Source organism: Leptidea sinapis, chromosome 11, assembly GCF_905404315.1.
Source record: "Leptidea sinapis chromosome 11, ilLepSina1.1, whole genome shotgun sequence".
NCBI lineage: Eukaryota > Metazoa > Arthropoda > Insecta > Lepidoptera > Pieridae > Leptidea > Leptidea sinapis.
Genome location: NC_066275.1, coordinates 11,393,818 through 11,419,397, shown reverse-complemented (window position 1 = coordinate 11,419,397; position 25,580 = coordinate 11,393,818). Strand labels below are relative to the sequence as shown.

General features: G+C 35.5%; 1 protein-coding gene across 1 annotated transcript; it reads right to left on the bottom strand.

Annotated features, from left to right (window-relative positions):
* Positions 1-1,110: 1,110 nt before the first annotated feature.
* On the bottom strand, positions 1,111-25,527 carry LOC126966898 (uncharacterized). Its single transcript, XM_050811188.1, has 5 exons — positions 25,375-25,527; positions 18,620-18,788; positions 17,700-17,818; positions 4,453-4,630; positions 1,111-2,738 (listed from the first exon to the last, which is right to left on the bottom strand). The coding sequence occupies exons 1-5, from the start codon at positions 25,378-25,380 to the stop codon at positions 2,599-2,601; spliced, it is 612 nt and encodes a 203-aa protein (XP_050667145.1). The 5' UTR covers positions 25,381-25,527; the 3' UTR covers positions 1,111-2,598.
* Positions 25,528-25,580: the final 53 nt, after the last annotated feature.

Here is a 25,580-nt window from a genome sequence, read left to right as displayed (position 1 = left end):
TTTAAGGAAGCGGAGGACACACGAGCGTACACTAAATGGACAAAGAATAGTAGCACAAGAATTACAAAAGTGTTACAGGCCTCTTAGATTTTGAAAATACCGTAAGTATACCAATCTAACTTATATCCTGTCCAGATTGGCGCTCTCTAATCTCGCACAGCGTTCACTCCAAGCGTAGTTATTATTTTACGTGTAGTAATGCAATGCTTATAATTGGGAACCACTGACAAAGTGGTTTATTGAAGATAACCATTCACATTCATTTGAGATAAAAATCAATATTTCTTTGTTAATGAGCCAATTGGCGTTATTGTTGTGAAACAGCTATCATGTTATATTCAGTATACGAAAAAGGTCGATCCCAAAATAATATTTAAATGAGCAGTTGCCAACTGCTATTCTCGCAACTTGCCATCTTTTAACCACGCCGACTATATTCATGTGTGCTGGTTTTTCACTTTCCATAAGCCTATTGCGCGTTTCTACTAAATAGAATACTAGAGCACACCTATTATACAAACGAGCATAGTTAAGTTTAATAATTTTACCCTAAAATTAGTTCATAAATTATCATTTGATTATATTGGGGTGAGGAATTATTGTTTAAAAACATGGAATTATTTGTTTCATTGCAATTGTAGTAATCAATACTTAATCGAAAACTCGTACACGTGCGCCCTATAAATATGGCCCTAGTGTCGATACTCGATTACACGTCAAGGGAACAGGCGCTACCTCAACTCCAAAAGATGGAAGACCACAAAGGGGAGCATCCGCTACCCCAACAACCCCAAGTCGAATACACCAGGGAGCTAGTGAACTGCTGCAGGCGGTGAAAAGCCCCGAACAGCATTCTCCCAGCGCACCTAACGGACGCGGCGAGAGAAGACCACTTAAATTCATTCTTGCTCCAGCTGTCGTACCGTAGGGACCTCTGTGGGACGACGTTACGCTGCCCGTGGAACAAACGACTCCTTGCGACGACGTGACATTTTAAAAAACAATACGAAGGTTCTTTCTTTGCATTATAATATTATAAAGTATATTATTCAGTGCATTTCATCTCCAACCGCGATAATTTATGTACTTATGTCTAAATAAAAAACCAAATAAAAGTAGAAAATTTATTAACAGTCAGCTACAGATTTCAAGAAATAATATTATAATAAAAATATATGACATTGTGATCGCTTCATATTTATTTAATCTATTTATATTGTATTGCTGTCCGACATTGTTGTGGGCTAATTCGTCTGTCTCAGTCCGATTCTTCGAGTAGACACGCAAACCGGTGAGTAATATTTGGTACCTACTTATTGCATTCTTCACATAGGTACACCAAAATAAACTGTTGAGCGTAACGTAGACCAAACATAATATTAAAAAAAGAATATATTACATATCTCCAGTTACACAAGTAAATAAAGACTTTATCCCTATAATCTATACATACAATCTTAATATTACAGAATGTTATAGTATACTTGTCTGTCCTTTCACGTCAAGATACATCGGCAGATTTATGTCAATTTTGTATGAAGTGGGCTCCCGGATCAAGAGCTATATTAATTTAACCCAACAGCACGTTTCATTATTTCTTATATTCACACTTTTTTATTTATCGATATTAAAGTGGCAAGCACTAGCTTACTGGATTAAAAAACGGCTTCATATTATGGATTTGGTTTGAAGTCGATTGCCGCATGTCGTCTCTTTCTATCGCACCACCTAGCGCTCCCCAGGCTTTTTATAAAGAAGGCGTATAATAAAGGCGTATTATAAAGAACGTAATTGGTTATAAATTATTATTGTTATATTCCGTGTACAAGCGTAGGTAGCAAAGACTATACTACTCTCTATTGTAGTAAACTTCAGATGTTTCATATATATATATATATATATATATCAATAATATAATCTATCTATATATATAAAAATGAATTGCTGTTCGTTAGTCTCGCTAAAACTCGAGAACGGCTAGACCGATTTGGCTAATTTTGGTCTTGAATTATTCGTGGAAGTCCAGAGAAGGTTTAAAAGCTGAAAAAATATGAAAATGCACGGAATTAAATAAAAATAACAATATTGTTTTTCATTTGATGTGTCCCACGTCGTTCAGAAATCAAATTGAAATAATAGTTTAAAATGAATAACTTACTAGAATTTATACCTTTCTATCTTTCTCAGGAGGTAAAAAATAAACTTAATTTTATATACAGAACGTCTGTCGGGTCAGCTAGTATCTTATAAAAAAAACTGGAAGTATTCATTAATCTTTATACAAGAATTACACTAGAATCTAAAGTTTAATTATGTAATTTTAAATAAACATTATTGTTAATAATAATAATAGAAAATTTATTGAATTAGGCGTTATTTTGCGGAAATCAAAAATTATTCAAATGAGTCTTCTTTCAGTGTGAATTCCAATGTGTAATATATAAATAATCTATAGCAATTCTTGATTTTTTTCGTTGTCGTTTTGTCTTACGACTAGGTACAAAATTATTTGCGGATCAAAATCACTTTAACATAATAATTCATAATCTTATTTCTATTATCTTATTGATATATGTATTTGTATATAATATATGGTTTTTAACCAGCATATTGCTTGACAATTTTTGCCCATTGTTGTGGGAAATTTCTCTGTACATATGATAGCGTTCTTTGGATCTGTTTTGTTTCTTGAGGAGTGCACTGTGGGCAGGCACCACGCAGAACTAGTGGCGCTAATGCTGTAATCAAAACATCAAATAAATAACAAAATGTGTAGTGTTATTATTATAACAGAAATTTTTCAAAACAAAAGTATTACGTTATTCAAAAGAATAATTGTTAATAAACATTTTTGTGGTAAAGATAACTATAACACAAATGACTTTCTTATTGATACCACAGATTGGGAATGCAGCGACCGCCCTCAGGCGGTTATATAAAAAGTTTAATAGTACAATATTACTTTGTAAACATATTTTTTTGATGATAAGCCCGCTGAGTTTGTTGCGCCCATTCTTCTCAGGTCTGAGGCATTCGTTTTGGAATAGGTGGTAGTTTTTGACTTTCAATAAGTGATGTTACATCCTATTTTGAATAAAAATATCTGAATTTGATTTGGGTAAATTATAATCTCTACGCAACAATGGACTAGACTACAATCTCAGTCAAAGTCAAAGTCAAATAAACTTTATTTAATCATGCTTAAAATAAGCTCATTTGAATAGTCACTATAAATATTTCTTTTAAATTACTGAATTTACCAAATGTTCGTAAATAGTTGAGCTCGTGAGAAGAACATTTTAGAAACTCAACGGCCACTCTTTTCAATCAAATAAAGTATTTTACAATGGCAATATACAATATATTAACTAAGAGTTTGTAGGTGCTGCATCCAATATATGAGCCGTGTTTTAATAATATAAATTATTTCATGATAAAGAATAAACTGTATAAATATAAATTATCGTATATTGGATGCATTAACCTTTAGAGTTTAACTCATTGTTTGTGTAGGGATACTTCGTGAACATGATGGTCACACAATTCAAGTGATCTGTCTACTGCTGACGTAAACACAGCACGGGAATTTCCACGACGATTGGTCCTGGGCTGCCCTCATCAAAAGTATTCCGGCGATCTTGACCGGATAGTCGGTCCATCTTGTGGGGGGCTTACCAATACTGCGTCTTCCGGTACGTGGTCGCCATTTGAGTACTTTACTGCTCCAACGGCCATCTGTCCGTCGGACTATATGCCCTGCCCAGTGCCACTTCAGTTTCGCAATTATTTGGACTATGTCAGTAACTTTGGTTTGTTTGTCCTTTGTCCAGCAGTGGACGTCTTCCGAATGATGATGATGATGTTATCCAAATGATTTGAGTTTTCTTTAGTGTTAGTTCTTCCAATATTTGTCTTTAAACAATTCGACACGTGTTTCGCCTCTACACGAGGCATCCACAGGACATGTTGAGTCGCCAAAATCTGGCACGAGACTCTCGATGTCTTGGGACAAATATTGGCGGAATTAACACTAAAGAAAACTCAAATCATTTGGATAATTATGGATTTCCGCAAAATAACGCCTACTTCAATAAATAAACGATGTTGTTATTAAAGTTACATAATATACCTCTAGATACATTTTTGCGTGTAAGATTATTTTAGTAATTAATTGTCACATTTTTGAACGGATCTACAGGACGGATAAGAGTTGCATATTATGTTGTTTATTTTAAGACAACCAGTTTAGTTTGAAGAAAACAGCAGCCATAGATAGATAATATCTTGCTGCGAATCCAATTTAAGCAAATCTTTGCTATTCAAATAAAATAACATAAGAAGGTATATTTATATATATAGTAGGTATATCGGCAGGAAATGTTCTAGCAATTTCTATCACTGATGGCATTTATTTGTTATATTTCGAGATAACAAGCAGAAAATAATGCTTACTTTTGAGTCTTTTCCCAACAGGATCACATGGTGCTTCACCAAGGGCACATTTCAATTGTCTTTGTATGAATCTCTTGTCGTTGAGAGCATCGTCCAACGCGGTGTCGGAGACTTGAGGTCTTATTGTTTCAGCGAGACAGGATGTTGCTACGACGCAGATAAATATAACTCGAACGATCTGTAATAGAAGGTAACTGAGTGTAAATAAATTATTTAGTTATCTAAACTTATATCATGATGATAAGTTTTTTTAAAGAACTCAAAAAATAATTAGATGTTCGCTGCCTTATTTACATGAGGTTTATCAAATAAAGAAATCATAAATTTAGCCTATTTGGTATGAAATACAAAATTAACAGTATCAACTTCGTTTATTCAGTGTATATCTACAAATCTATATTATACCATATTGGTCGTGCGCTGATAAAAACTATTTCTGATACGTAATAAAAAAGGCTATATTTAATTTTGACGATTGAAGCCGACTTTGGGTCACTAGTCATAATATGGAAGACGGTATGTTTTGTTTTTGAAACTCTATGTCATGGTAGTTTGAACAGAAAATCAAGTAGTTTTCATTTGCGAGTTTTGGATCCAGCGTATGCATATGACGCCGGAGGAAAATTTTGCCGATTGTGCATTTAAATCTTTTACAATGCTAAGTTATGGCTGACGAAACTTAAAAAGTAAGTACAGTGTCTTATGAGATCATCTTCTTAGAACCCTGGAAGTTAAGTTAAGCGGCTTCTAAACGAGATATATTTCAAACATAAACCTTCAACCATGTATACGAAGGTAAAGTATACAAATTCTCGATCTTTGGTTTGATAAGATTTAATTGTTAATAAAATTTATATAACAATTTTTTGGTATTAAAAAAATTAATACAAAGTTAACAGTGTCAACTTCGTTTATTCAGTTTATATCCAATGTTAACAGTAGAAGATTTTTTGAAATTGCCGCTGTTTTTCAGGGACAACATTCATTAGCTAGAATCTATTGGGCCCGCAACAATATGCTAGCACTATCGCGGTGTTGCCGTCTCTGTCCACACACTGGACGACGCTACGGAGCTTTCTGCCGGTCCTTTGACTCGCGCTCAGAAATCTACAAAATTGGAGCGGGAGAATTATGTTTGGCATGACGATCGACGAGTAATGTTGCCACACAACTTCATCGAGTGTGTGGCAGGCCTATAAATTATAATATTATGAGTATTGCGCTCTTTAGAACTTAGAGCAATAGTGTTCTGTGTTCCCTATATATTATTATACTCTTTGGTTCTGTGGTATTGCGTGCAATAACCTCGGCCAATAACGCTATGTTTAAAATATTATTTTTGATTGAAAGTTGATATTATATCAAACAACACCATGGTACCTTTTCTTAGCAATGTTTCTTGGTTAAGTGATCTAAAAAATCAACCGAAAGTTTGTAATAAATATATATTAATTTTTATCCTTGTCTTTCTACATCTTTTTGATAAAATTGTCATGCCAAAACATATTGAGTCAGTTATTTCAGGGGTGTATGTCAGGTATTTCTTTATTTTTACAAATTTTACATAGAAATAGTATTTAATTCTTTTCAGACAACTTACAGCTAAGTCAAAAACTAGCACCTACAAAACTAAATTTTAAAAGCTAATTTACATATTTTCATTTTTAATATACCTAGGTACTATTTAAATGTGTAAAATAACATTTACGCATGTTTGCGAAAACGAGAATTAGAGAAGTTGGAGCGCAGCGAAGACCAATCCTTAATCTAAGATTCTAAGATCTTATTCTTCTTTTACATAATGCGATATTTGCCAACTTTCAACAACGATAAATATTATTATAATATCCCGTCCTAATAAAACTTCACATAAAAATCAACAGGTATAAGCAAAGTAAGCAATGTTAATGAGTAAAACGTTGCTGTTTAAAAAACACAAGGCGTTATTTAATTTTCTCGTAAATTTTTCCCGGAAAGCGGTGCTGCTGTAATTTAATCCATCCACGGAAGAGAAATAGTAAAAAGTATATATAATAAATAGGACCTATTTGATTGTGAGAGATATGTACCCGCCACTAAAATCAACGACAATGCTCCGCCAATAAAATTCGTTGTTATTAGGTATAAATATTGTAAATTATTATTATTATTGTTTATATTAATTGGAAGTGTTGTCCAATTTCAAAGTTTTCTTTTTTATCGTGCATCTAACTTAACATCTTATTACTAGATGGCTGGCTGCAGTCTACCGAAGTGCGTATTCTACTGGAGCTTTCCAGTGAAATACATAGTTCCGGCGGTCGACATCTCCGCTACAAATATGTTTTCAAACGAAACCTTACAGCGTGCAGTAAACCAACAGATAAATGGGAAGCTCGGAGGCTCATAATTAATAAAAAGACAAACAAAAGGCGTTACAATGTTTGAGGATACTCGCTTTTCAGATTTAGATCCAAGGCGTCGAACTGTCAACAGTATCGTGACAATTTTTTTTTTTTTTTATTTAATTTTGATTTACGCGTTTACATCCTAAGACATTTCATTCTCATTTGTTGCCTTAGTTTCGATGACAATATATTTTATGATAGATTGGGCCTGGATTTATGCAAGAAGGACTTCTTTATCGGTCCAAAATTTAATGCTGGGATGGCTTTAATCATCTACTTAGTGCATTCAAGGCTCCTAACGTGAGAGCTCAAAAAGTAAGTCACTTTACATAAACTCCCATGGTATGGGGATGTAATGAAAGTGCTGAGAAGACTACAAATACATATTTAAAAAAAAGCTTATATCACAGAGTAGGACAAGATTAGAAAATATTCTTAATAAATAAATAGATAGAATAGATTCTTACGTATAAACTTATATCAAATTTTTGAAACTTTTAATTTTTTTATTGCGCAAGTAAAAAAGGAAGAAACGAGAAAATAAATTATAAAACTTTAAAATAAATGTCTAAATTGCATACAAGCTTGTTTATTAATTACGTATTATTAAAATTTGTTTATTTTCGATGGACCGACAGGATAATTAAACTCTCCCCAGAAATTGCACACATTTCCGAGTCCATCGTAATCTTTGTTCGTTTATGTTATACAGCGTCTCCCCAGATCTATTCCTTCCAAGAAACTGAACATCATAATCTTTTAGATTGTATGGCACTGTACGAAGCTTCATTCAGTGCATTAAAATCTATATGTACTTAAATCCATTTGTATGGATAATGATTCTTTTATTGCTACACAAATTAAAAAGAGTGTTATATGTACTTCTGTTATGGTTACGTGGCTTTGAAAGAGGCCAGCGTCCGTGATATTTTATAATATCCTCATTGTTAGTCTGTAAGAGACGTGATTAGAAACGTAATGTTTGGATAGCTAATCGTAACATGGTACGTAGGACCAATTATTACACATACATGTTCACTAGTAGGTACACCTAATATAAATATTTTTCGAGATTAAAATATTATAGAAGTGGACATAGATTTACTAAGTGTCAATATTATTATAGGACATTTTATTTAATCTGTCTATATGTATAAAAATGAATTGCTGTTCGTTAGTCTCGCTAAAACTCGAGAACGGCTGGACCGATTTGGCTAATTTTGGTCTTGAATTATTCGTGGAACTCCAGAGAAGGTTAAAAAGGAATAAATATAAAAATGCTCGGAATTAGATAAAAACAACAATATTGGTATTTCCTTTGACGTGTCCCGCGTCGATCAGAAATCAAATTGAAAGAATAGTTTAAAATGAATAACTAATTAGAATCTTTATATCTTTCTGTCTTTCTCAGGAAGTATAATAAACATAATTTTAGCTACCTATAGTTGGTAGATTTTATGTACGATTTAACCACCTTCGGACGACCCGCCACAAAAAAGGATATCACCACCAGATGGTGGTGATATCTTTATCCAGATGGATGTGGTCCTCCATCCACGTACTACAAAGCTGTGGAATGTACTTCCGGTACGATACGAAATGGGTACCTTCAAAAAAAGCGCGTACACCTTAAAGCTTAACGCTCCTGTGATTCCTCTGGTGTTGCCAGGGAATGTGGGTGCGTTTGTCCTCCTTTTTCCATGAAAAATAATAATTTGATACCATTTATTAAATTACTTCTTCTTCTACACACACCATTTTTACTTTATTTATATATATTATAATTATTCCAGTTTAACTTTCGTGATTGAATTTCGTTTCGAACATCGTTTCTTAGACATTGCAACATTACTTTATTTTTCTAAAATAAAAGACTTTTTCTAAACTAAACGTAGCCTAAGTTACTCCTTATTACATTAGCTACCTGCCAATTAAAGTCCCCTCAAAATCGGTCCAGCCATTTCAGAGATTAGCCGGAACAAACAGGCAGACAGACAGACAAAAATGCTAAAAAAAATATTTTGGTGTATGTACCGTATATTTATTCATATACATGTAGTAAAAAACGGTTATTTCAATATAACAAACGGACACTCCATTTTTATTTATATGTATAGATGTATAGATGAAGGCACGTTTCATACTAAACTAATTTTTACGTAGGCAGTCCCGCCACTTATTATGTAGTATTTACATCCTCTTTGATGCTTTGCCGGTCTTTTTTACAACAAAGACAAAGAGGTAGGGTACCTCTTGTATTAATTATAATAATGTTCGTGTGGATGGCGAGTGAGTCAGTGATTTCCGTAGGAAGCTTTTTAATTTAATCCTTCTTCTCACAATCTTTATATTTTTGTCAACATAGTGATATAAATTAGTAAAAACACGACGATTAAACAAGTATTAATGTTAGTACGCTCTGTAACAATCTATATATATAAAAGAGATTGTATGTTTGTATTTTCCCTAATAACTCCTAAACTATTCGACCGATCTCAATAAAATCTTTTGTAATAGATTCGTTGAAGCTCAAGGAAGGTTTACACATATAATTTATATGGCAAAACAACATTTGCCATGTCAGCTAGTATAATATACTATATGATTCAAGACATGACTCATGACAAGACTCAAGTTTGCGCGTTTACCACTAAAAAAAAACCCCATTTGTCGTATCACCGCTCTTCGAGAACACTTCTCTTAAAGCCGCGCCTAGTATCGGAATACTGGGTCTCGAAATCTCGAGCGATTGCCAATTCCGTGGCCATCTGGAGGGCAAAGCCAAATTGGCTTCGAAGAAGCTGGGCGTCATCAATAGAGCACGGCAATACTTCAAGCCGGCCCACATTCTAGCGCTCTACAAAGCGCAGGTCCGGCCACACATGGAGTATTGCTGTCATCTCTGGTCTGGTGCACCCCAGTATCTGCTCGATCCATTTGAGCAGCTCGAATTGTCGGGGACTCAGTGCTCTGTCAACGGCTGGATCACTTGGCGTTGCGTAGAGACGTCGCTTCATTGTGTGTCTTCTACCGCATTTATCACGGGGAGTGTTCCGAAGAGCTGTTTAACCTGATTCCTGCCGCCGAATTTCACCATCGCACGACACGCCACAAGTTAGGATATCATCCCCACCATCTGGATGTGTGGCGGTCCTCCACAGTGCGGTTTTCAAGAAGCTTTCTCCCTCGTACTACAAAGCTGTGGAATGAGCTTCCTTGTGCGGTGTTTCGGGGACGATACGACATGGGTACCTTCAAAAAAAGCGCGTACACCTTCCTTAAAGGCCGGCAACGCTCTTGTGATTCCTCTGGTGTTGCAAGAGAATGTGGGCGGCGGTGATCACTTAACACCTGGTGACCCGTACGCTCGTTTGTCCTCCTATTCCATAAAAAAAAAAAAAAAATGATGCCCGAAACTTAGTCCGAGTAGATAAAGAGTTTTTAAAAATAATAAGCAAGTTTAGAATTGAAGATTATCTAAAGATAATCTAATGAAGATGATCCAAAAAAAGGAGACAGTTCGGATCCGGCGAACTACAGGCCTATTGCTATCACCTCCCTGCTCTCTAAAATCATGGAGAGCATAATTAGCCGCCAGCTTTTAGTATACCTAGAGGGTCACCAGTTGATCAACGACCGACAGTACGGCTTTCGCCATGGACGGTCGGCAGGTGATCTTCTGGTGTACCTAACACATAGATGGGCGGTGGCTATTGAAAGCAAGGGGGAAGGCCTGGCAGTTAGCCTGGATATAGCGAAGGCCTTTGATCGTGTATGGCACAAGGCTCTCCTCTCAAAACTTCCATCATTTGGGCTTCCCGTGAGCGATATTGCTCGAACCCGAAGCCCGTGAATGCTGGAGTGCCCCAAGGCTGTGTGCTATCTCCTACGCTGTTTCTTCTGCATATCAATGATATGTTGGACACCTCCAACATACATTGCTATGCGGACGACAGCACTGATGATGCCGTATACACGGGCCATGCAGGTCTCTCTCGGGAAATCGTCGACTAGTGCCGGGAGAAACTTGTGTCTTCTATCGAGTCCTCTCTCGAGAAGGTCGCAGAATGGGGTAAATTGAACCTTGTCCAATTTAACCCCCAGAAGACTCAAGTTTGCGCGTTTACCACTAAAAAAACCCAATTTGTCGTATCACCGCTCTTCGAGAACACTTCTCTTAAAGCCGCGCCTAGTATCAGATTACTGGGTCTCGAGCGATTGCCAATTCCGTGGCCATCTGGAGTGCAAAGCCAAATTGGCTTCGAAGAAGCTGGGCGTCATCAATAGAGCACGGCAATACTTCAAGCCGGCCCACATTCTAGCGCTCTACAAAGCGCAGGTCCGACCACACATGGAGTATTGCTGTCATCTCTGGTCTGGCGCACCCCAGTATCTGCTCGATCCATTTGACCGCGTGCAACGTAGAGCAGCTCGAATTGTCGGGGACTCAGTGCTCTGTGAACGGCTGGATCTCTTGGCGTTGCGTAGAGACGTCGCTTCATTGTGTGTCTTCTACCGCATCTATCACGGGGAGTGTTCCGAAGAGCTGTTTAACCTGATTCCTGCCGCCGAATTCCACCTTCGCACGACACGCCACAAGTTAGGATTTCATCCTCACCATCTGGATGTGTGGCGGTCCTCTACAGTGCGGTTTTCAAGGAGCTTTCTCCCTCGTACTACAAAGCTATGGAATGAGCTTCCTTGTGCGGTGTTTCCGGGACAATACGACATGGGTACCTTCAAAAAAAGCGCGTACACCTTCCTTAAAGGCCGGCAACGCTCTTGTAATTCCTCTGGTGTTGCAAGAGAATGTGGGCGGCGGTGATCACTTAACACCAGGTTAAATACGCTCGTTTGTCCTCCTATTCCATAAAAAAAAAATATCTCATGTCTCAGTTCTGGTTCCCGTTTTCGTTCCCATTCCCAACATTTTACATGAATCTTATTTCGAGGAAAATTTCTATGGCGAACTAAACCTACTATTGGTATAGTTATAGCTCATCGAAGTTAACTTCAGTTTTTCATAAATCCCGCGGGAACCATGGTTATTTCCCCGGATAAAATGTATATCCTTCTCCAAGCTCTAGTATATCGCTGTATCAAATTCAGTTGCTCCGTCGTAAAAGCGTAACAAAAAAACTTACATTCACATTTATAATATAAAGTAGGTAATGGTACCACATTTATCATAAAGTCTCAGCCGTGTATCTATAAATAAATTTAAACGTTTATAACAAAAACGTTCCGCATAAGGTAAATAAAAGTCAAATACAGATAATCTAAACAATTACACTGCCCGGTACAAGATTATGATTATAGTAAAAACTTTTTTACATCATTGAATAATGGCAATTTTTGTGTCAAGAGCGCAAAAAAGAATATTAGCATCATAATTTATGCGGCCGTTTTTTTACAGAGCGCCATTTTGTTTTCGAAGTCATGGCGGTTGCAGTGTATGAAGTAACTAGCTGTTGTCCGCGTCGTCGTCCGCGTTAACACTTAAGGACTCTACCCACTACAACGTATCATACCATGACCGTGCTATGAACGTATCAGACACGACAAGTAACACGATACGCTCTACCATGCCCACTAGAGCGTATCAATTACGTATCAAAGTCGTATGTATATGCTTTAATGACCGGAGCGTCAGCATATCATCTTATTATCATCCGCGTGACAAGCCCGTGCGTAACGATTTAGTGATGGGAGGGTCCGCATATCATCTTCGTATCATCCGAGTGCCATATCCGAGCGGTCCCTGTGCGCTGTTGACGCGTTTGTAGTAATTCACCTGATTCGCAACGCGTTTATAACGGCCATCTTACGCGGTTATAACGCGAGTGCTCACCATTTCGCCGCCGCACCGGTGTGGCAACGTCGCGTGTCATGCACAGAGCGTATCGCCACCGGCAAAATATTCTCGCCGACAATACTTGCCGCTCCGTGCATGGCATGCTACGGTCTCATGGTCTCATACTTTTTAATACAGAGAATATTTTTTTGCCTGACACTTTCATAGCACGGTCATAGTATGATACGTTGTAGTGGGTAGAGTCCTTAATAGTAACAAAAATACTATGTCTTAGTATGCCTGAATTGCTCTAAATAGAGGTTAGTCCTAAACACAATTTTTTTCGACGTTTTCACAGCTGTCGTAGTCTATCTAGATTCTAGACGTATAATTAATGATCAGCCTATCTATCCAACGTGAAAATGCTGCCAGTATTCTTGGAACACTTCTCCGTACTAATAATTTTAATTTAATGTACTTAATCATAGTATTGTAAATATTGATATAAGATTTGTTTGAATAAATTACATAAGAAGCCATTTACAATTATTTCCTCTCTAGAATATTGTCTATGGTTTCTTTTTGTGTCAAGCCAAGTTCAGATATGTTTGGAGATATTTTAGTCGCCAGATAACCAGTTTATTGTTTATTGTGAGAGATCTTTTATCGCAAGCTTTATCCTTGAGTCCGGATATGCAGGATAATGAACTTATTCTTTTGTTAGTTGTTAATACATCAAGTTTTCTAAAAATTATTTGTCATTTGTAGGTCATATTTTTTTTAATGAAATTAAGATACAAGACGCGCAGGACGTTCAATTGATGGTAATTGATACGCCCTGACAGCCGCTCAGGATTGTTGAAAAACCTCAAAAATTATGAACGGCACTACAATTGCGCTCGTCACCTTGAGACATAAGATGTTAAGTCTCATTTGGCCAGTAATTCCACTAGTTACGGCGCCGTTCAGACCGAAACACAGTAATGCTTACACATTACTGCTGCACGGCAGAAATAGGCGCCGTTGTGGTATCTATAATCTAGCCGGCATCCCGTGCAAAGGCATGTAAAACATTTATTCACAGTGAGGTCCTCAAGGTACCTTTTTCCAACAGTTAAACTTTAGAAAGAACTTCCTTCTATGGTGTTTCCTGGTCCTCATTATGACATGAGTACCTTCAAAAAAGAATATTCACCCTTGATATATATGTTTTATAATTCATCTTGTATTGAAAGAGACAACATATACATCACCACACCCAAAACGACTTGCCTTGAGTTCCTATACAACAAAGATTTTTGTTATATCGGACTTTTTGGTCTCGCCCATAAAGGGTTCCGTAGCAGCAAGTTAGGATAAACGATTTATGACATATAAAAAAAACTACTTACTATATCAAATTAAAACCAATTTCCGGTGGATGTTTGGGGGGGGGACGGGGACGACGACACATTTAACCTCTTTGGAAGTGCCTCTCGCGCAAACTATTCAGTTTAGAAAAAAATGATATAAGCAACCTCAATATTATCATTTCAAAACTAATTAATTAACTTGAGAAATATTCCGATATTCGCAATATAATCATGATCGGGAAAACCCCGGTGCAGTTTCGTTGAGCTCGAGCAACCAGCCAACCATCGAACCGCGATAACATAACATTCTAGTGAACTGTGTGAAAACTTTCCAGACCAGTTTTATCAAATGACTGTGTCTTTACCAGTGGAAGGTTCCTATCCAAAGGATGCCGGCTAGATTATATGTCCCGCAACGGCGCCTATTTCTGCCGTGAAGCAGTAATGTGCAAACATTACTTTGTTTCGGCCTGAAGGGCGCCGTAGTTATTGAAATTACTGGGCAAATGAGACTTAACATAGTATGTCTAAAGGTGACGAGCGCTATTGTAGTGCCGCTCAGAATTTTTGGGTTTTTCATGAATCCTGAATGGCACTGCATTGTAATGCAGGGCGTATCCATCGCCATCAGCTGAACGTCCTGCTCGTCTTGACCCTTATTTACATTAAAAAAAAAAGTCCGCAGTAAGTATTGTAAACTGTAAGTAACAATAAATCGCTTTGAATCTGAATTAGTGGTCGAGGTTTATGGTCACACACGGCAATCATTTACGATTATTTCTGCTTGAACTAGGGTTGCCAAGCGTACTCTAAAATAGAATATTGTACTCTCATGTAGAAGTAATTTTGACTTTGTAATCTATAACATTATTAGAATATGCCAAAATACAAAATATTTTACTACTTATATTTTATTTTATTTCTCTTCTTTCTGGTAGCAGTTACAAATATATTTTTGAAAGAAGCTAATCAAATCAGTCACGGCAAACATAATAAAAAAAAATTAAGTCATTTAAATAAATAATACTTATTTTTATTAATCTGTAACTCTTTATTAACTCTCTCCGAAAACACATACCTGCTCTATACCTTCCAGAAAAAATTGGCAACCCTAGCTTGAACCCAAATTACAATGATATATTATAACGTAGTGTTTTTTTTTATTTCATAACTGTTTATGATTATAGAATATGTTTAAATTATCATTTTTTTTTATTATGTTTATGTTTTAGGTTTATGCGAAAACAACGTGAGAATGGTGTTGTGTGCCAGTTTTAACTCGAATAATAGGTAATTATGAATTATCATTCTAGATTGCTCAGAATCAGCCCCGTTTCGGCTATTGTTTTATTGTTTTTTTTTAACTATTCTCTTTTGTTTACGAAATAGCATCAAATATTATGCAACACAGAATAAGATCTTTGTGTACAATATATTAGCTACTTTGTAAACCGCAAAGCAAATTATCCTGGTTAGCATACAAGGCCGAATTATGAAAATATTGTTCTGTCATTGGTGTTGGAAACGTGTCCATCTGAAGGTGGTCAAAATTACGATGCTAGATCCCGTTTAATATATAAATGTCTAGTTCAAAAGTGTAAACATTTTTAATGGAACAGGAGGTCAAACGAGCATATTTTACGGGTATTGAGTGAGATTAAGCCATCACTTTCGGAGATGTAACTCTCTTCGGGCTAAACCAGTTCGAGTCTTTTAAGAAAAACTCGAGACAACTACTCCCGCCTTTATGTCATGGTACCTCTAATATATAGGAGTATTTTTTTTAAATAATCCAGCCGCGTTATAGCCACCGGGTTGTGTCATAAACATACTAACTTTGTCAAATTCAATCAAATTATAAAAACATTGTTTTCGGTACTAAACATATTTTAACAACTCAGACAGACTGTGGTTTTTTAAAAATGGTTTTAAGTATTCACTTGCCACTGCGCAAGAAGGAGGGTTTATTTATTGAGGAGGAAGTTTTATTTTTCCTGTAACAAACCAACTCGTTGTGTGACATAACTAAATAACACAATAAGGTTAGGTCACAACTATATATTATTGCATAAATAAATTAATATGTAAATGTTGTCTGCCAAATCGTTTCCGAATGAAACCATTAATATTCATACTAAAACCTAATTGAAATAATATACATACAAATAAATATTCATACAGGGAATGTAACAATGTAGAATAAAACATGTTAAACAAGCTTAACATTTTCGGTGACAATGAAACTCGAAGGCGGTAAAGAAATATTAAATAACAACCTTCATTTTAAACAATTTTGCCCTTTAAACGGACCAAATAACGGGCAGGTAGAGATACGTATAATTAAAATTAAGTCAGGCTTACCTGCATCCTGTGTGTTACAGCAATTCACTTTTACTTTTCGATTTCTGTCGTCGGATTTAAACTGATACACGAGAAATTCGCAAGGCGCTGGTGCGTTCAATTAAGTTCGTGCTTCAAGAGAGAATGTTGGCCCCGCTTATTCCGTAACCTCTTACTTAACAATCCCCTCTACGAACACTGCTTGCATACAAACGTTACGTGAGCTGGCACCGAAGTAAAACATAATAATATTATTCTAAGAATAAAACAAAATGTTATTATAATCTAATTTATTAATATAAGTTGATCAATGTCATAATTTTAACTACCTTGTACATAATTACTTTTAATTTTACTAATTTTCTTAACAATTACATATTGTACAATTTTTTATTTATATTTTATGGTTTTATAGTTTTAACATAAATTTCACTGTAAAATTCTGATAAATATGAAATCCAAGATTTATCTTCTTATTAGTTACCAGATAGAAGTGAAAACTTTGTAAGTCGCATCACCAATATGCAAATTTAAGATCCTGTTGTATCTGTTGTAAGTATATGAAAACACGGTGTACCTATCTTTATTTTTATTAAAAACACAATTTATCTGACAAGTAATACATATTATATATAATTAGATTGTTTAGTGCGATGGCCAACTCAATCTATTTATTTAAAACATAAAATACTTTTAATATTGATATGGTCACTATAAGATGTTGTTAGGATTGCTAATTAATTATTTATTTTATTATGCCATCAAACAGGCGCAAAATTACAATTTTAATGTTATATTATTACTAAATAGAAGGCTTATAGTATCAAAAATTACTACAATAATTATGTAATAACTTAAGACAGAAGGGACTTATGTAGGGACTAAATAAATTGACAGACTTATCCATGTCATAAACATTGGATCTCACAACTTTTTATGGTAGAAGACCTGAGTTGCGAGAATTCTAAATATATGCTGATGAAGATATATTTGCGCGCATCATATAAGCAACATGGGCACATTTTGGTTAGCTGATAGATCTTGACTAAAGATATATACTATATTTAACATCATATTTAATCAAATGACATATCATTGGTATTAAAAATATTAAAAAAAATTATATAATTGCTGCTGTAGGTAAACTAAACTAAACTGTTATTATTAACATTGAAACTAATAATAATTTGAAAGTTGAAAACTAATCTGTCATTACAAAGTTTAAGTTTTTTCGCTGATTGTCCATTGGTCGATTATAATTGATGTTTCGGTTGTAGGTAGTTACTGTCAATATTGTGCCAATCTTTTTTTGTTAGTTCGCGTGATAGATCAGCGATTATTGCAGAGAATAATGAGTCAGCCGTGTTGTCTAACAATCTTACTCCATTCCCATGGATAGTTTCTCTGAACGAAGGCCAGAGTGCGACGAATCTGTTTTGTTTCTTGCGCTGAACATTGAGGACAAGCGCCTCGTAAGACTAGCGGCGCTAAAGCTGAAATAATTTGTTTAATTTAATATTTACTCTTTGTTGATTGGATGTCGGGTACTTTTAGACTGAGATTTAAATAAGTAGGTAGTTTTTTTATTGACGAAGAGCGTACGGATCTATGTTAAGTGTATGTTAGCTATGGAGATGGGCAGGGCACATGACTAGAGGAAAATATAAAAACTGTTACAAGATGGTACCCCAGAGGCGGTAAACGGAAATTATATAAAGTTACATTATGTTAAGTGATCACCGCCGACTAGAGATTAAACAGGAGCGGTGCCAGCCTTTTAGAAAAGTGTACGAGCTTTTTTCGAATCAAAATCATCCAGATATAAATAAACGGTACAGCCCGTTTCCCTGTGAGAGACTCCTTTGCACAGGATGCCGGCTAGATTATGGATACCACAACGGTGCCTATTTCTGCCGTGAAGCAGTAATGTGTAAATATAATTGTGTATAGGTCAGAAGGGCGCCTTAGCTTGTGAAAGTATTGAACAAACGAGACTTAACATCGTACGTCTCAAGAAGACGAGCGCAATTGTAGTGCCACTCAGAATTTTTGAATTTTATCAAGAATCCTGAGCGGCAATGCATTGTAATGGGCAGGGTGTATCAATTACCATCAACTGAACGTCCTGCTCGTCGTGTCCCTTATTGTCTTTAAAAAAAATTAATTTATTAATAGTTTATCTATACTATATGTGAAAAGACCTTTTCCCAGACCTGTTATTTGTATGTTATTACGCCACTATAATAATGCCGATATTAGTATGGCATACGAGTATAAAGTCTATTAATGCTTACTTCTAAGACGTTTTCCGACGGCATCACACGGTCCTTCCCCTAAAGCGCATCTTATGTGTCTTTGCATCGAGCTCCGATCAGCTAGGGTCCTCTCTAACTGGAGATCTGACATTTGAGGTGCGCTTGCGGCGATGGAGAACAATAACGTGGCAGTCAGGATCGCGAACACCTGAATAGGATAAAAATGAGGCTATAGTTAAAATGTTAAGGAAAGTTTGAAAAATCTAACAGTGCACGCATTATAAACTTATTTTCCACGATATTTTAAGATGAGGGATATATAAAAGTATATGAGGAGGGAAGAGATGTATACAAAAAAATGCACAGCCGTATCTTAGTTTTCACACGTTTCCGATATCGAGTCGAGGGCACCCTATCCTCCTCACCCAGACCCATCAGGTCTGGCGTGCCAAGAGTTCAGTCCTCTCTCCCACTCTTTTTTCGCTCTTCACGAGCGACATTCCCAAGTTTCCGAGTGTCCAGCTCGCTCAGTACGCTGACGACACGGCACTCTACTTTGGCTCCAACCGCTCAACCTTGAGCAAGAACATTAAAGTGCTTCAAGCCGCCGTCGATGAACTAGGTAACTGGTTCAGAAAATGGCGGATTGAAGTGAAGCCCACCAAGAATGCAGCGGTAGCTTCACTTGTATGTATGTTTTTTGCACAGACATGGATCCAAATAGATGGCGCGAGTGTATGTACTTCGCGTGTCAAAAATACGACAAAAAGCGGAGCAATGCTCTTCCTTTGACGCTTTTATTGCCGATTTTAGTAATAAGCAATACCGACTATTGATGTACTGAAAACGTCAATTAATGATCAGGTGAGTGGCTAAACGTAAGGCTCGATGCACTGGCATTTTTAACGACGTCACAGTAGGTACAAAAAAAGGGCACGCTTGCTTTCCTGTCTGTATTTTTTTGTAACCGACTCATTTGGGCGCGATTTTGACCCACTTTAAACGGCCAGATTTCGTTCAAACTTCGTAGATTTATCGAGGACCGATGAAAATACATCTATACTAATATTATAAAGCTGCAGTGTTTGTTTGTTTGTTTGTTTGAACGCGCCAATCTCTGGTACTACTGGTCCGATTTGAATGATTCTTTCAGTGTTGTTGGCTATGTTTTTTTTTTCAAAATTAGGGATCTGTAATAAAATTGCTATTTTGTAACACAAGGTGTAAAATCGAAAACCTACTTTTGCGTGCGCTGCAAAAACTATTAACAATAGAACAAAATGATGTACAGGCTAATAATAATATAATATAGGCAATATTTTATTACTTATAAAACTTTCGCGTGAATTATACTTTATATGGCAAAACAACGTTTGCCGGGTCAGCTAGTTTATTAAATAAAATTATTTCATTTTTCAATTTGCAAAATAAGATTTTTGTTAACTTTAATAATTTTCATAATATGTCGTCTATGAGGCAGGATTTGATGATAATTTTAAATTTCAACCATTATCTTTAACCGATTTATCTAATATTAGGAAATTTTCGAATATCAAAGAGAAGTTTTAATTCAACACTGCAAATAATAGTTTAAAAAAAAAATCTTTAAGGAGCGTAATTTTTTGTTGTTTTTACCTAGTTACTATTTATTTGTAACTAACTAGCTGATACCCCGCGACTTCATCCCCGTACATACAGGACTGAGCACGTAGTAGCGACATTTTAATTAAATTTATTAATATAAAAACACTTATAACATGCGGTTGCGACAATTTTTGTAAATATTTATTTGTTCTGCTAAGTCGTTGTACATTATTTTATTAATATCATCAATGCGATAGCATTTGGTAAGTATTTTAGGTATTTTTTTACACCTTGTGTAACATTATGGATTACATGGAGTTTTAGGGATACCTAATTTCAATGAAAATATAATAATTTAGCCTATGTCAACCGGGGATAATACAGCAATTCCAATAAGTGAAATAATTTTTCAAATCGGTTCAGTAGTTTCGGAGCTTTAATGCATACAAAAAATCAATCAAATCTTTCCGCTTTATAACAAACGACGGGGAATTGATCGCTCATATTAATTGAGAAAGTCCGTGGCACTTTAGATAATAAAAAAAGATATTCCGCTAGGATAATTTTTTCGACCAATTTCAATGCCACATACCCATATAAACACAGACACATAAACGTCCAGAAAAAATATAATATAATCAAATATATTTTATTAACATCACACATTATTTGACTTGATGTAAGTGCACTGCTATTAACCTGTCTGTACGATATAAATAAAAAAAAAAAAACAATTTCTATTTCGAGCAACTGTTTTTTTTGACATCTCGAGAGTAGAGTACTACCTCACTCTTCCCTAATGAGACGTGCAATATATGTGTAATTTTTTCTTAATGGAAAAGGAGAACAAACGAACGTACGGGTCACCTGATGTTAAGTGATAAGCCGCCCGCATTCTCTTGCAACATCAAAGGAATCACAGGAGCGTTGCCGGCCTTTAAGGAAGGTGTACGCGCTTTTTTGAATGTAGGGTAAGGTTAGGTCGTATCGTCCCGGAAACACCGTACAAGGAAGCTCATTCCATAACTTTGTAGTACGTGGAAGAAAGCTCCTTGAAAACCGCACTTCACAGTGCGGACCGCCACATATCCAGATAGTGGAGATGATATCCTAATTTATTTTATTTTTATGAAAATAAGGGACGAGACGAGCAGGACGTTGAGCTGATGATAAATAGCATAATCATTGATTACGTTTTTATAGTTATTTGACACGTCGTGAGATTATACTGAGCTTAATCTAGGATGGCCCAATACGTTAAAGTTAAGTTCGCGTTTTACACTCGGCTAAGTTTAACGTAAGTAAAGTTTTAGCAAAGTCTAAGTACCTACGCTCGCAGAGCGCGTACGGGCGCAGAGCGATGTTGTTAAGGTTGACATTAGATTACATCTTATGTCGTTTTGAGATGTATAACTTATCAGATCATATTTTCTTTTATGGACATGGATTTTTTTTACGCAAACTTACAAACAGCATCTATAAATAGTCATAAAATGTTCACAAGTGCGCAGAAGCGCAAAAAAGAAAATTACGTAAGTAATTAAAAATACGTCAGTGGATGTTACAGGGTCGCAGAGACTCGCGATATGCATGGTACCGTACTCTAAACTTCTTTGTCATCCTGTGGAAGTACGCAAAATATACCAGTCTAGCCGTTGCTATATCCGATAGTTGCCTCATCTTCCAAACGACGTAGGAAGCCAAACTTAATTTAGATGACAATTTCTCAATATCAATATTAATCTCTCTCCCCAATGCAATTTAGAATCTAGTGTAACGTAAGATTGAGAAAGTAATCCTGAAATGGTTTGAACACGTGGAGCGAATGAGTGAAGAAGAAATGACGAAGCAAATATATAAGAAGACGATCGCGGAAGACATCGCAAGATATTCGTCGACAAAGTGGGGACGATTTGAAAAATGGAAGGCTTCGGGCACCCGAAACCAGCATGTATTAAAAGAGTAATGAATTCTGTTACCTCTGCTTATTCCGACGGAAAAAAAGGAGTGAGTGTATGTATGTAAACATTCTATAATCTCCTAAAAATATTTTAAGTAATGTGGGTTGAGTTGTACGAAGTGCCATCATGTACTCCCACTTATGTCCGTCTATTGACGTAAAGTAGCTCTTCCAATTGCAATGAATATCACCCTACTATCATTGAAAAAACTAACCCATACATTATAAGTCCTTAGTATCAGTGGGTAAATCAAAATTATATAAATTATAAAATCCAATTGAATATTAGTTTATCATTGGACATATTGGACTTAACGCATTTTTCGGGTTCCGTACCTCAAAAGGAAAAAACGGATCAGTTTGTCGTCCGACCGCCCATCTGTCTGTCTGTCAAGACCCTTTATCTCGGGAACGCGTAGAGGTATCGAGTTGAAACTAAAGCGATATAGTCAAGTCTACCTACAGTCTCTTGAAGCTCTGAGTCATACTTCTAAATTAACATAAAAAAAGATATGGCCGTTTATGTCGCAAAAAACGTATACTTGGACACTGAAGGGAATGAAAATTTGTAGGGAATTTTCCGTTGACCTACAACTATGAAATTTGGCAAGTAATATCATGCTACAAGTACAGGGAAAAGTCTGAAAACTATACATTACTAATTAAATCTGTAAAATAAGCAGGGTCTTTATGCAATGACGTTTTTTTTATGAAAATAAGGGACGAGACGAACAGGACGTTCAGCTCGTGGTAATTGATACGCCATGCCCATTACAATGCAGTGCGCTCAAGATTATTGGAATACCCAAAGATTTTGAGCGGCACTACAACTGCGCTCGTCACCTTGAGACATAAGGCTCATTTGCCCAGTAATTTCACTAGCTACGGCGCCTTTCAGACCGAAACACAGTAATGCTTACACATAACTGCTTCACGGCAGAAACAGGCTCCGTTGTGGTACCCATAATCTAGCCGGCATCCTGTGCAAAGGAGCCTCCCACTGGCCTCTATATAATATGTATATAGAACGTCATTGTCTTTATGTAAGGAACGGCGCGGGTCTAAATTTTAAATGAGTTAACCATGTCATGTGGGATATTGCATGAAATTCTGGGCTTCATTGGCACAAGCTAAAACCGCTTATTTTTGTATTATATTTTTCGATTTATGACGAAGAATGAAAGTAAAACCTTTTCCCTTTTTAAATGAATATAGGCACCTAATAATATGTGCCACCTCGGTGGGCACGTCCGACTCGCATTTGTCCTATGTTTAAACTTTAAATAGCTGATACACTTTTTTAATTAATCTGTAAGTAGGTACCTACTCTGTATTTACCCTCTTTGAGATTAGATACAGTTGACTAAGAAGTCAAATGTATAGAAGTTTTCATACCTATATCATAATATAACAATGTATATGGTAAAAGAACCTGTAACTATGTATTACCTAGGATATTAAATACATTACCTACCTAATGATCTCATAGATATATATCTGCAAAAAAAAATACTATCTAGAAGCTAATAACCAGGAATACCTATGATGTATATTTTTAATAATACTACTATAGGTATGTTATATTAAGTCTTAAGTAATTAAAACAGTTATTGTAATTACCGCTCGCACATAAACTTTAGAGGTTTTGCGAGTATGTATTTATTATTATATATATTAAGATAATTTTATTCATTGAATAAATAAATAAAATCAAATGATTAACTCCAACACGTTGGCAGCCTTACCTAATCCATTCTCGTATCAGTGACGATCCGAATTATCGTGTTAGAGTTATGAAAAATAGAACTATACAAAAAATGTCAAATTTCATTACATTTCGAATGCTAATTTCACTCAGTTTTAGGCCCAACATGGAACGATGTAGGATAATTTAAACATCTCAAACATTTATTACACAATTCAGCAAAATATTAATATAAATTTATTTCTTCAGAACTATATTATAAACTCACGAAACACTAATGCATGTAAGTATTAAAAAAGGCGTCTGTCAATACGAAATCTGAGATCAAGTGGCTTTTGTTTCTTTTCTTATATTCTTATCTTTATTAATAAAAAAATTAAAATACACTTAATTTTTTCACTTATTGTTAATTAATAATTGTACTCACTAATCGTTCATGTTAATATTTAATACGTTCGTAATTTTATAATAGAAAACTAATTAAAATCACAGAAGTTTACGTGTGTCTTATAGATTTGATGTTAGCGTCTAGCGAAGCTACCAAATAGATCGATCGACTTAAGATTTGATGTTAGCGTCTAGCGAAGCTACCAAATAGATCGATCGAAGATTTGTTCGTAGATGCGATCTAGAAACCCTTTTACGCGTAGATATCGAGCTTATGTTTGGTATGGATGTAGGTAATGATAACCATTCCCTGAGGAACGCAATTTTACCGAACCACACAGAGGCAATGTCGTTTTAAATTAGATAGGTATTAAATAGTATCAGTACAAATCTTCTTTATTCTTTGATTTATTCCTTTAATGGCATTCCGGCTATATTCCAGTAAATCTTGACGAGATAAATCAAAATATTTATATACCGAAGTTTTTTAAGAACAGGACAGCAGATAAAGAATTCCTAACGCCGCGCTGGTGTTTCACTTTAACAACTTACTTGTAACTATACTAAATAGTTATCTTATAATTAAAGAAATAGAACAAATCCAATGATTTTCTCACCTACGAAATCGTAGCTTAAGTTAATACGTCAAAAATATGTACTTATGTAAAAATATATGTTAAAAAATTTAAATAAAGTGTACTTAATGGAGAGTTACTTTATTTGACTAAGATAAAAAAAATTACGTTTAAAAAAAACCAATTTAAAAAACTTAAAAGTTCTAAAAATTAATTTAATACACCTTTACCTTTAATATTAATAATATACTATTATTTATATGTGCTACCTATTGATAGGTTTTAAGTCGGTTACACAAAAAAATATATGTCATCGAGGTAAACAAAAATTTTCATATAATACTGTGCCAAACTTTGTTAAAACTTTTATAGGACCAAATGGCATATATTCTGAATCGAACTAAAGAAAAATTACGTAAATCGGATCATAAATCATAGAGTAATCGGTGATCGAATTGATAACCTCCTCCTTTTTGAAATCGGTTAAAAATAAAAGAAAATTAATGCGTTAAAAATCCCATAGAGTTGGCTCCACTTACATTAGTAGGAATACGTATGTATTAATTAGAAAATAGCAACTAACCTTCATTTTTCCAAATGATATTTTATTATTAATTCAAGCACAAGTAAGACAACACTCACTGTCTTCACTCACAATTTTGGACAGCAACTGAATAATGAATCACTTGACACTGGAATCCTGGGCCCGCATTAAATAATTCTGGGAACACAGTCCCCTTTGTGACGTGATTAAGCTAAGAATTACTTCGTAATGCTCATGACAGTCAT

What these genes read in the sequence shown, in the direction of transcription:
- LOC126966898 (XM_050811188.1), bottom strand. An exon ending in CATGGGAATGGAGTAAGATT is followed by an intron (nt 4,631 to 17,699) that starts GTTAGACAACAC and finishes CTTCTATTACAG; the next exon opens with ATCGTTCGAGTTATATTTAT. An exon ending in TGTTGGGAAAAGACTCAAAA is followed by an intron (nt 2,739 to 4,452) that starts GTAAGCATTATT and finishes TTTTGATTACAG; the next exon opens with CATTAGCGCCACTAGTTCTG.